At 50.1% G+C, this 13,184-nt stretch overlaps 2 protein-coding genes across 2 annotated transcripts; both read left to right on the top strand.

Annotated features, from left to right (window-relative positions):
- Positions 1-3,342: 3,342 nt before the first annotated feature.
- On the top strand, positions 3,343-7,590 carry LOC119304317 (LRR receptor-like serine/threonine-protein kinase GSO1). The gene has a single exon (XM_037581493.1). It carries the CDS (start codon positions 4,035-4,037, stop codon positions 7,578-7,580), a length of 3,546 nt encoding a protein of 1,181 aa, XP_037437390.1. The 5' UTR covers positions 3,343-4,034; the 3' UTR covers positions 7,581-7,590.
- A 1,570-nt stretch (positions 7,591-9,160) lies between these two features.
- Positions 9,161-12,832, top strand: LOC119304318 (LRR receptor-like serine/threonine-protein kinase GSO1). The gene has a single exon (XM_037581494.1). The coding sequence runs from the start codon at positions 9,438-9,440 to the stop codon at positions 12,765-12,767; it is 3,330 nt and encodes a 1,109-aa protein (XP_037437391.1). The 5' UTR covers positions 9,161-9,437; the 3' UTR covers positions 12,768-12,832.
- Positions 12,833-13,184: the final 352 nt, after the last annotated feature.

Here is a 13,184-nt window from a genome sequence, read left to right as displayed (position 1 = left end):
TCCCTGGTAGTTCGATATGTTCGGCTAACCACTCCGCCGAGGCAAATGTTTGTATACGGCGCGCCGGCCGAAAACTATGCCGGTCGCGCGCGCGCCGTGCGATCTCGTGCCATCCAGTGGCCCGCGTCGCGCTCGTGTGAGTTGACTAGTCAACTGGGCCCGCCACAATCCCTTTCCCTTCTATTTTACTTTTTCCTCTCGCGATGGCACTGTCATCTCTTTTCTCTGGTTTTCTTTCTTCCTCTCGTTCCTTCTTCTCTCTCTCCTGTGGGCATGGCGAGGTGCACCACCACTGCCACACTTCTATCTCCATTGGCATGGGAGGTCACATCATTGCAAACTTGAGCACTCACCGCCCCTGCGAGAGGAGATGGGCGCTGTTTGTGGGGGCAGATAAGCGAGCTACAACCAGCGGCCAAAAGAGCTGTGACCAGCGTCCATTTTTGCTGGAACCAGCTTGTGTCGGATCTGGGACCTCGTGAAGTCGTGAAGACTAAGCTGCAACCACAGCTGCCCCGAACTACATCCGTTGCCGTAAAAAGCTACATGCAGTAGACAAAAAAGCTTCAACTGAACATTGGCAAATTGAAAAAGTTGGAACCGTTGAAAGAAAAGCTTCAACGGCAGATCGAAAAAGCTTCAACCACAGTTGAAAAAAGCTTCAACCATACATAGATAGAAAAGCTTCAATCGGCACTGCCCAACTAAAAAAGCTTCAACCATAGATAGATTTTGCTACTGCCGGCGAGGGTTTTTGCTACATCCATCATGGCGAAGCCGTGACCTCGTGCCGGCGGCGACGATGATTTTGCTGCAACCGTTGTCATTTTTTGCTACGACCGATGATTTTCGTTTGCTACATCCATTCAACGACACATTTTTTGCTACCATGGAAAGCTGCATCCGGCTGTATGTTTCGTTGATGGAGCTACATCCCCGCGACGACGGAGGTTATTTTGTTGCAACGGTCGTCGGCTTTTGCTACGACCAACGAGAACATTTGCTACATCCATTAATGACGCAGATGTGACGTTGGACGACGGCGACAATGATTTTGCTGCAACCGTCGCTATTTTTTGCTACCACCGGCGAAGTTTTTGCTACATCCATCTAAATGGCGTCGATTGGGCGGCCTTTGTTCGTGCAACCTCGGGCAGCGAGCATCGACGACGGCGGTCAGAGTTGCGGCCGGCGACATGGTGGTGCCGCGACGGACGTGATATGGCGGCGACGGCTAGGTGTTGCAAGGATAGGGGACGTTGGGCGTGATGGCGACGCCGTCCTGCTGGAACCGGCGAGGACGGTGTGCTGTGACGGCGAGCACCAGCGACGAGGGCGGCAAGCACCGGCGACGAGGGTGGGGACCGGCGGAGGGAGGACTTCCAGGCGAGGTGGTGGCGGTCGGCGGCCGAGATGACATCCACGCGAGCAGGGGGCGGCGCCTGCGCAGCGCACGAAGAGGACGAAGGAGATGGAAGTCAACAGACAGATCGGACGGGAAAGCGCACTGGATCTGACGGGTGGTGCTGGACCGGCCCAACAGTTGGGCCGGCGCACCGGCGCAGATCAGCGCCCCAACTTAATTGCCAACTTTGTATGTCGTGTCCTACTTGATGTTTTCGGAGCTATTTTTTCTGTTTTTCCTTTTATTTTTATTTTTTTTTCTTCTTCAATTTTTTCATTCTTTCTTGCATTTTGTTTCTTCGTCTTTGGATTTTTTCCTTTTGTTTCGTCTCCTTTTTTTAACAAGTGATCAACATTTTAGTACACATTCAACATTCTCCGAAGGCTTATTGAACATTTTTAAAATACTTGCCCAACATTTTAATAGCTATTCAACATTTTTAAAATACTTGTTCAATATTTTAATACTTGTTCAATATCTTTTAAATACTTGTTCAACATTTTTCATAAACTCGTTCAACATTTTTAAATATATATTCGCCATTTTTCAAACACTTGTTCAAAATTTTTAATACTTATTCAACATTTTTTAAATTCTCATTCGACATTTTTTAAATATTTGTTTAACATTTTTCAAATACATGTGCAACATATTTAGTACTTATTCAACATTTTCAAATACTTGTTCAACAATTTCTAATACTTATTCAACATTTTTTAATGTATTTTTGAAGAATGTTTTTTGTAATATATGTAGAATATTTGAAAGCATAAAGAAAAGTACAAAAATAAAGCAGAAAATAAGAATAGAAACCCGAAAAAAAGGCTGTGCCTCTCTGTGGCTGGGCCGGCCCGTTTAGGGCGCCCAAGAAGCGAGCGCAGCACCCTGGTTCGCTGAATGCGCTAACTCTGTATCCCTGACAATATCATGAGTTAATTCGAGCAGGGTTGGATTCTCAAATAAAAAAAGACTGTTTCGTTCCACATGTTTTAAACTGGGAGCTCCTCATTGTTTCAACTGTTTCTGGTTTGTCTAACTTTTTAACTAACTTGTAACAAACTGATGAACAAATCAGAGCAGAAAAAATGAAGAACTCTGAACCAAAAAACTTATATAGAAGGAAGTTGTTGGATTATGGATGGGCTTAGGCCCATATAAGACACTAATCCCTGATTAATCTCTAAGGCCCATGCATGTGTACGGCAAGCGGTGGAAAGTGTGGAAAGTTTAGTCCCATACTGCTACAATAAGAAGAGTAAGACCTCTTTATAAGGGCTGCTCTATCACTTGCTATTGGGAGCTTGGGAATAGGAGCTGTACACGCGTGCTCCTCCTCCTCCGCCGCTCGCCTTTTTGCCGCTCAGGAATGGTTAATTAATTGTTAATTAATTAACGAGTCGCTTACCGAAGCGCGAAGGCCTATCTACCTGACGGCCTATATAAGAAGGCACTGGCCAGTGGAGTGAACTCTAACTCAGTTCACTCACTCCCTCTCGTACAACCCTAGCCGTCAGTTACTGTTCCTCTCTCTGTGCTGCTTTCGGCGATCCCATCCCGACGACCGCGTGCACGGCAATAAGGTTTTTGGAAAGCGTCTCGACGCGACTGCTCCCGATCCGTCCCAACTTCGCCCGCCTCTGCTTCCACTACTTCCCCTGCATCGACACCATGGCCGACGACGCCGCCTCCAAGAAGAAGGCCATGAACGACGCTGAGGCTGTTGCTGCCGCCGCCGCGTTGGCCTGGCCAACCGGAGGGTATGATCTGTTCATCCCTCGTTTACTCGTACTTATGCTAGCTGTATATGTGTTTGATTCTATGTTCTGTATGTGATAGTATGCTTAGGTATCGCTACGAGATGCATACCTTTTATGCCATGCTTATTGTTTACTCGTGGATAAGTCTAATCAGAAAAGTGTTAATATTTCCAACAGAAGTGTCTTCTGAAACGCAGAATTCGACATCATGTCAACGGCTAAAATTTCTTCCGCGACAGGCACGGTTTTGCCGTTGACATGACGCTCGTCAGAGTATCGCGTGCTTGTAGCAATCAGCTTTTCTGTTCACTGTGTACTGTCCAAGAAGACAAGTATTAGGCCATACATTTCTGTGCTGAACACTTCATCTTCTGTGATGATTGTTTTGTCAATGGTCAGAGGTTTCTGCAAAAGAGACAAGCTACAGTACTGGATGAATAAATTATTGAAATACTAGACAAGTTTTGTTATGATACAGCCACTTACATGTTTGCTTGGATTACACAGGTATTGGAAGTCTTGTCTTCCTCCACAGAACTGGTAGATCTTCTATATAAAGTGCTGAGGCTCAAGAGGGCGCACAGGGTGAAGATCAATCTGGGAGTTACTCCGCTTGGAAGAAGCTGACTGTGCGCGGTGGACCGGTGGTGTGGAGAGTGCATGCTGAAGAGGTTGGCACTCGTGTAAACCAAAAGGCAAGATGTTGATGGGAACTTGCGGTGTCTTTCTAGTCCCCATCCCCAGACAAAAGAAAGCATGCAGGCTGGTCGTTTTGCTCACGGATTTGCTACGGCGGAGGTGAATAATAATGCGGTCTCTGCTCTCTTGGATGGTCAAAAAAGGCAAGTCATCTCGTGCTGGGGGCCGAACCCATGATGATGTCCAGTCCCAACATGTTACCGCGTCATCATGTCCAGCAGGCTGCTGCAGTTTGTTTCTCACTCACGGACATGACGAGGCCCGCCCATGCACGCCTCCTGGCCCACACTGCCGTCGCGCTCCTCCTGCTGGCGGTGACCCTAGTGGCCACAGCGGCCGCCACGGTGCAGCAGGCCGACGCCCTTCTCACCTGGAGGGCCAGCCTCGCCGCCACGGCCGCGCTGTCCAGCTGGAACAACGCAACGCCGGTCTCGCTCTGCTCCTCCTGGCGCGGCGTGGCCTGCGATGCCTCCGGTCGCGTCACGTCGCTCACGCTCCGGGGGCTCGGCCTCACCGGCACGCTGGACACGCTCGATGCTGCGGCGCTGCCGGCCCTGGCCGCGCTCGACCTCAACGATAACAAACTCGGCGGCCCCATCCCGGTGAGCCTCTCGCGGCTGCGCTCACTCGCCACGCTCGACCTCGGCAGCAACAACTTCAACGGCTCCATCCCGCCGCAGCTCGGCGACCTCTCCGGCCTCGTCGACCTCCGCCTCTACAACAACAGCCTCGCCGGCGACATCCCGCATCAGCTCACCAGGCTCCCCAGGATCACGCACCTCGACCTCGGCTCCAACTTCCTCACCAACCACAAGGACTACCACAGGTTCTCGCCCATGCCCACCGTCACCTTCCTCTCGCTCTACCTCAACTACCTCGACGGCAGTTTCCCGGAGTTCATCCTCCAAAGCGGCAACATCACCTACCTCGACCTGTCGCAAAACACTCTTTCTGAACCAATACCGGACTCGCTGCCGGAGAACCTCCCCAACCTCATGTACCTCAACCTGTCCATCAATGCCTTCTCCGGGCGGATACCGGCGTCGCTGTCGAAGCTGGGGAAGCTCCAGGACCTGCGTGTTGGCGGTAACAATCTGACGGGCGGAATCCCCGAGTTCCTTGGGTCCATGTCCCAGCTGAGAGTTCTCGTTCTCTATGGGAACCAGCTCGGTGGATCGATCCCGCCAGTTCTTGGCCGGCTCAAAATGCTACAGCACCTTGACGTCAAGATCGCCGGGTTGGTTTCCACTATTCCACCGGAGCTAGGCAACCTTGACAATGTCAATTTTATCGACCTGTCCATGAACCAGCTCTCAGGTGGCTTGCCACCGGAGTTGGCCGGGATGCGCCAAATGTGTGAGTTTGGCATATCGTCGAACAAACTTGCCGGTCAGATTCCACCAGCTTTGTTCACGAGCTGGCTAGAGCTCATATCATTCCAAGTGCAGAATAACTCGTTTTCAGGGAAGATTCCACCAGAGATCGGCAAGGCAACCAAGCTCATAATCTTGTTTCTCTTCAGCAACAACCTTGTTGGCCATATTCCTGCAGAGCTGGGCGAGCTTGTGAGATTGAATCAGTTGGATTTGTCGGTGAACTCTCTCACGGGATCGATTCCCAGCTCGCTCGGCAACCTCACGCAACTCACGAGGCTGGCGCTCTTCTTTAACCGGCTCACTGGTGTGATCCCGACGGAGATTGGCAGCATGACGGCGTTGCAAGTCTTGGATGTCAACACCAACAGTTTAGAAGGGGAGCTACCCGCCACCATCACATCGCTTAGGAATCTCCAATACCTCGCCCTGTTTGACAACAACTTCAACGGCGCCATACCGCCCGACCTTGGGAAGGGGCTAAGCTTAACCGATGCCAGTTTCGCAAACAACAGCTTCTCCGGCGAGCTGCCACAGAGACTGTGTGATGGCTTTGCGCTGCAGAACTTCACGGTGAACCACAACAACTTCAGCGGCAGGCTGCCATCATGCTTGAAAAATTGCACACGGTTGTTCCGGATGCGGCTGGAAGGTGGCAACCAATTCACCGGGGACATCTCCAAGGTGTTTGGTGTCCATCCCAACTTGGACTACTTGGATGTCTCGGGGAATCAGCTGACAGGGAACTTATCATCTGATTGGTCACAATGCACCAATCTTACACTCTTAAACATGAACGGTAATCGAATATCTGGCAATATTGATGCAGCCTTCTGCGAATTGATCTCTCTCCGGTCTCTGGATCTATCAAATAACCAATTCACCGGGGAGCTCCCAAGTTGCTGGTGGAAACTCAAAAGTATGTGGTTAATGGATTTGTCCAACAACGGCTTTTCAGGTGAACTTCCCATATCAACAAGCTTGGGCCTTGAACTCCAGTCACTTCGTGTTGCTAATAATAGCTTTCTTGGAGTTTTTCCATCCGTAATTGAAACCTGCAGATCTCTCGCCATCCTAGATCTTGGGAACAACATGTTCTTTGGTGATATCCCCTCTTGGGTTGGAACCAATGTCCCTCTTCTAATAATTCTGAGCCTCCCATCCAACAACTTCAGTGGTGTCGTTCCACCCGAGTTATCCCAACTTTCTAATCTGCTAGTCCTGGACCTATCCAGCAACTCCTTCTCAGGTGAGATCCTCATGGTGATGCCAAACCACAATTGCTCTCTCAAGTCATCTCATCTCGAGTTATCCCAACTTTCTTATTTGCAAGTCCTGGACCTGTCCAGCAACTCCTTCTCAGGTGAGATCCTCACAGCCATGCCAAACCACAATTGCTCTCTCGAGTCGTTTCATCTCGCTGGCAATGGCTTTGTGGGCGCCTTCCCGCCATTCCTCCAAAGCTGCAACTCCCTGGCCACCCTGGACATCGGGAACAACCGGTTCGTTGGTGGTATCCCTACATGGATCGGGAGTCAGCTTCCATTATTGAATATCCTTAGACTTAGATCAAACAATTTCACCGGAGATATCCCCCCCGAGTTATCGAGGCTTTCACAACTTCAGCTGCTCGATATGGCCAAAAATAGCTTGACAGGATCACTTCCGGTAGCCTTTGGCAACTTGAAGTCCATGAGGCATAATCTTCCCCCATTGGTCCAACCAAGTCGGATTTTCCATCTTGAAAGAGTCAACATATCTTGGAAGGGCCGTGAACAGACTTTTTGGAATGGTATCGGGTTAATAACAGGTATTGATCTATCATGCAATTTACTTATGGAGAACATCCCGGATGAGCTAACATACCTCAAAGGTCTCCGTTTTCTGAACTTATCCAGTAATGATCTATCAGGCAGTATTCCAGAAAGAATCGGCAGTTTGGAGCTATTGGAGTTCCTTGACCTCTCAAGCAATGACCTTTCAGGTGGCATTCCTCCTAGCATTTCAAATCTGCTGTCCCTGGGCATGTTAAATCTCTCAAACAATCACTTATGGGGCCGCATACCTACCGGGAGTCAGTTACAAACACTCACAGATCCATCAATATATGGCAACAATCTGGGGCTCTGTGGCTTCCCATTGAGCGTGTGTGAGCCTGCATTGGGCGAGGGAACTGAAGATCACTCAAAAGTCGGTGACTTGGGGCTGTGTTACTCTGTAATTCTTGGCATTGTTTCCGGCTTCTGGCTTTGGTTTGGAGCTCTGCTTTTCCTGCAACAGTGGAGATTTTCCTTTCTCGATTTTGTTGACAGCTTAGGGATCAAGATAGCTGCTGTCAGGCGCTAAGGCCTTCACATGTAAATCAGCAGCAAACGACATTAGCATCAATTATGTACTGTATGCTGCTTTTTTTTACGGCTGTAACACTAAACTGGACTATAGCAGTAAAATAATTGGGTAATATTACTACAGATGTAGTTTTGTTACCTGCCTACAATTCCAGAGCAATGTTTGAGGCTGGTACCGGACGGAACACAACCACCAGCAGGAGGGTTAGGATTAGGGCCCATCGAAACAGTATAACCTGACAAGTACCGTTGGCCCGTTGCCAGGCACTTCTCTAACAAGAACCCAGCCAACAGGCGCCGTCCTCTTGCCCTCAGTCTCCACGGCAAACACACCTAACAAATTGATCCCTTTGTGAGTTCCATCTTATCCTTCCTTCCTATCGGTTTTGTACATCACATGCACCAGCATCTCCAACTTTGGGAGCTTCTGTGAAGATCACTGAAGCATTAGCAGCGGCGCTGGTGCTGGAAGCGACACATGTAAAGCTCAATTAAAAGCTCTCCTCGTCCCCACCACCAACGCATACAGCAACAAAAAGCCCGCCAACAGCATCTTCGAAGCAAAAACTCTCAGGTTGATCTTCACCCTGTGCGCCCTCATGAACCTCAACACTGCCTGCCCCATAACCGCAAGCAGCGAACAGACAGCGACGAGGGCCATCCTCGCGGCGTCCTTCACCCCCCAGATGGTGGTCAGCTCGTTCCGGCTGGTCAAACTTGATGTACGTTGGGCTAGCGGCTAAGTCGAAGGGCGTCGTTCAGCCAGTCAGAGAGGCGGATCAGATTCCTCGAGAGCCAGGGCCACTACAGTCTCTGAGATGGGCCTCTTCATCCAGTCACCTCTGTATGTGACCTCCCCGAACTTGCTCGTCCCCGAACAGGGGTGCCTGGGTGTAAATATCTCGCCGCGGCCCGGATGTTGATGCCCTTCAATGCGGCCCTGGGAAGATCTTTTTCATCCGGGATTTTATCAGATCCAACAACTGGAGAGCTTGTACTGTCTCGCCTGGTAGGCGTTGTATCTCCAACTCTGCTCGGATCAGAAGCAGCTTTAGAGAAATGAAAAACTAATATCAGCGTCCACCCTTGTTTAGCTTTTAGAAAAATATGAAAGAAAAATACACAAGCAGAGCACAAATGAAAAATAACTCACCAGCATGCACAAGGTAATGTTCGTGAATTTACAAACTAGACTCAACGAAGCCAGGTTATGAATCGAACCCTAATTAGATTCAACGAAGGCAGGCAGAAGCAGAGTAAACTCTTGTTTCCGCGAACAGTGGGCATCATTGCTCTGCAATGTCAGTCAAACATTTTAATGGATTGAATATGCATAAATGGTACTATCATCGTATTTGTCAATTTTATTGCACAAGTCTTTACAGTAACTGTATACATACGGTAATTAAAAAATCACAGTCGATGAAGATCAGAAATAAATATCTTGGGAAGGAGGGAGTAATATCTTCCGACACTCAACCTTGCTCAATAATTCGTACTACTAGTAAGTTTCTTGAAAAAAAGCCTTTGAGAGCCAGCTTATGCATGGAACCCTAAGTAGATTCAATTCAACGGAGGCAGACAGAAGCAGAATAAACTCAACTCTTGTTTCCGCGAACAGTGGGTATCATTGCTCTGCGATGTCAGTCTAACATTACTCAAAAATAATCCAGACAATTCATGTCCAAATCAATGCCAAAGTCCAAGGATCGGTGCAAAGGAGATCCCCATCCCATGGTTCGAGGTCAGTCAACCACGACGGTGGAAGTCAACTGGTGCATGCCACCCCACGCTCCACCTCTATGCTAGCGCGTTGCTACCCCAGCAGCAGCGTCACAGACTCTCCGTCAGGGACATGGCGAGACCGGCGTACGCGCACCTCCTCCACGCCACCGTGGTGCTCCTCCTACTCCTGCTGGCGGCCACTGTGTCGGCGGTGACCGCGGCGCCCACGCAGGCCGGCGCCCTTCTGGCATGGAAGGCCAGCCTCGGCCACCCAGCCGCGCTGTCCAGCTGGACTCTGGCCACGCCGGTCTGCTCCTCCTGGCTCGGCGTGGCCTGCGACGACGCCGGCCGCGTCACGTCGCTCAGGCTCCGGGGACTCACCGGCACGCTGGGTGCACTGGACGCTGCGGCGCTGCCGGCCTTGGCCGCGCTCGATCTCAACAACAACAACCTCACCGGCGCCATCCCGGCAAGCCTCTCGCAGCTGCGGTCCCTCGTCAAGCTCGACCTTGGCAACAATGGCTTCAATAGCTCCATCCCGCCGCAGCTCGGCGACCTCTCCGGCCTCGTCGACCTCCGACTCTACAACAACACCCTCGTCGGCGACATCCCGCACCAGCTCAGCAGGCTCCCGAGGATTGTGCACCTCGACCTGGGCAGCAACTACCTCACCAACCCGGACTACAGCAAGTTCTTGCCCATGCCCACCGTCACCTTCCTGTCGCTCTACTTCAACCGTCTCAACGGCAGCTTCCCAGAGTTCATCCTCAAGAGCAGCAGCATCACCTACCTAGACCTGTCGCGCAACACTCTGTCTGGCCCGATACCGGACTCGCTGCCGGAGAGCCTCCCCAACCTCGTGTACCTCAACCTGTCCTTCAATGCCTTCTCTGAGCAGATACCGGCGTCGCTGTCGAAGCTGGGGAAGCTCCAGGACCTGCGGATTGGCAATAACGAGCTGATAGGTGGAATCCCCGAGTTCCTTGGTTCCATGTCCCAGCTGAGGGCTCTCGGACTCGGTGGCAACCCGCTTGGCGGGTCGATCCCGCCGGTTCTTGGCCGGCTCGAAATGCTACAGCACCTTGACATCGGGAACGCCAGTTTGGTTTCCACTATTCCACCTGAGTTGGGCAACCTTGGCAATCTCAAATTTGTGGACCTGTCCTTAAACCAGCTCACCGGTGGCTTGCCAGCGGAGTTGGCCAGGTTGCGCAAAATGCAGGAGTTATCAGTAGCATACAACAAACTCACCGGTCAGATTCCACCGGCTTTGTTCATGCACTGGCCAGAGCTCATATCGTTCCAAGTGCAGTCCAACTCGTTTTCAGGGAAGATTCAACCGGACCTCGGCAAGGCAACCAAACTGAAAATCTTGTATCTCTTCAGCAACAAGCTTGTCGGCTCTATCCCTGCAGAGCTGGGCGAGCTGGTGAACCTGGAAGAGTTGGATTTATCGGACAACTCTCTCACTGGAGAGATCCCCAGCTCGTTTGGCAACCTCAGGCAGCTCACGAGCCTGGTGCTCTCCTCCAATCAGCTCAGTGCCACGATCCCGCCGGAGATTGGCAACATGACAGCGTTGCAAGTCTTGGACGTCAACACCAACAGTTTGGAAGGTGAGCTGCCCGCTACCATCACGTCGCTCAGGAATCTCCAAAACCTTGCCCTACATAACAACTACTTCAACGGTACCTTACCACCGGACCTCGGAAAGGGGCTAAGATTAGCCGATGTAATTTTCGAGAACAACAGCTTCTCTGGCGAGCTGCCGCAGAGACTGTGTGATGGCCTTGCGCTGCAGTTCTTCATGGCGAAAGACAACAACTTCAGCGGTAGGCTGCCGCCCTGCTTGAAAAATTGCAGAGAGCTGTCCTGGGTGTGGCTGCATGGCAACCAATTCACCGGCGACATCTCTGAGGTGTTTGGTGTCCATCCCAACTTGGAGAACGTTGATGTCTCTGGGAATCAGCTGACAGGGAAGTTGTCGTCTGACTGGTCAATGTGCACAAATCTTCAACACTTAAACATGAAGGATAACCGAATATCTGGCAATATTGATGCAACCTTCTGCGCATTGACCTCTCTCCTGACTCTGGATCTATCAAATAACCAATTCACCGGGGAGCTCCCAAGTTGCTGGTGGGAATTCAAACTTCTGTTGACTATGGATTTGTCCAACAATAGCTTTTCAGGTGAACTTCCTATATCAACGAGCCTGGACCTTAAACTCGAGTCACTTTTTCTTGCTAACAATTGCTTTCTTGGAGTTTTTCCATCCGTCATTGAAACCTGCAGAGATCTCATCATTCTAGATCTTGGGAACAACATGTTCTTTGGTGATATCCCCTCTTGGGTTGGAACCAGTGTCCCTCTTCTAATAATTCTGAGCCTCCCATCCAACAACTTCAGTGGTGTCGTTCCACCCGAGTTATCCCAACTTTCTGATCTGGAAGTCCTGGACCTGTCCAGCAACTCCTTCTCAGGTGAGATCCTCATGGCCGTGGCAAACCAAAACTGCTCTCTCAAATCGGTCCATCTGGCCGGCAATGGCTTTGCAGGCACCTTCCCACTGTTCCTGCAAGGCTGCAACTCACTGGTCAACCTGGACATCGGGAACAACCTGTTCTTTGGTGGTATCCCAACATGGATCGGGAGTCACCTTCCATTATTGAAAATCCTTAGATTTAGATCAAACAATTTCACCGGAGAAATCCCCCCTGAGTTATCGAGGCTTTCGCAACTTCAACTGCTCGATATGGCCAAAAATAGCTTGAGAGGATCAATTCCGGTAGCCTTCGGCAACTTGACCTCCATGAGGCATAATCTTCCCCCATTTGACCCTGATCAGGTTTTCCATCTTGGTAGAGTCAACATATCTTGGAAGGGCCGTGAACAAACTTTTTGGAACGGCATCGGGTTAATAACAGGTATCGATCTATCATGCAATTTACTTACAGAGAACATCCCGGATGAGCTAACACACTTGAAGGGTCTCCGGTTTCTGAACTTGTCCAGAAATGACCTGTCGGGCAGCATTCCTGAAAGAATCGGCAGTTTGGAGCTCTTGGAGTTCCTTGACCTCTCATGCAATGAACTTTCAGGTGGCGTTCCTCCCAGCATTTCAAATCTGCCGTCCCTCAGCATGCTAAATCTCTCAAACAACCGCTTGGAGGGCCACATACCCACTGGGAACCAGTTACAGACACTTGCAGATCCATCAATATATGGCAACAATCAGGGGCTCTGCGGCTTCCCGTTGAGCGTGTGTGAGCCCACGTCGGGAAAGAGAGCTGAAGACCACACAAAGCTCAGAGACCTTGGTCTGTGTTACTCTGTGATTCTTGGCATCGTTTTCGGCTTCTGGCTTTGGTTTGGAGCTCTGTTCTTTCTGGAGCAGTGGAAATTTTGTTTTCTCCGTTGTGTTGACGGCTTAGGGATCAAGATAGCTGTCAGGAGCTAAGGCCTTCACATGTAAATCAGCAGCAAACGACATTAGCGTCAATTATGTACTGTATGCTCCTTTTATTTTTACAGTTGTAACACTAAACTGAACTATATACAGCAGTAAAATAATTGGGGATGCTTGCGTGTGAATATCTCCCCTGGATGTTGATGCTGCAGCTCTAGCTGTGAAGTATTCTGATGGATGCCTTCAATGTGGCCCTGGAAGATCTTCTTCATTTGGGATTTTATCAAATCCAACGACTGGGGAGCTTGTACTGGGTCGCCTGGCAGGCGTTGCATCTCCAATTCTGCTCGGATCAAAAGGAGCTTCAGAGAAATGAAAAACTGATATCAGCATCCACCCATATTTTGATTTTAGATAATTATACAAAAATAATAATTTATAAACCAGCACAAATGAATAATGATTCAT

This window comes from Triticum dicoccoides, chromosome 5A, assembly GCF_002162155.2.
Source record: "Triticum dicoccoides isolate Atlit2015 ecotype Zavitan chromosome 5A, WEW_v2.0, whole genome shotgun sequence".
Lineage (NCBI taxonomy): Eukaryota > Viridiplantae > Streptophyta > Magnoliopsida > Poales > Poaceae > Triticum > Triticum dicoccoides.
The sequence above is the reverse complement of the archived record's forward strand: the minus strand, read 5'-3'. Positions and strand labels throughout refer to the sequence as shown.

Coding starts and splice junctions, on each gene's coding strand:
- LOC119304317 (XM_037581493.1), top strand. CDS start 4,035: ATGATGATGTCCAGTCCCAACATGTTACCGCGTCATCATGTCCAGCAG.
- LOC119304318 (XM_037581494.1), top strand. CDS start 9,438: ATGGCGAGACCGGCGTACGCGCACCTCCTCCACGCCACCGTGGTGCTC.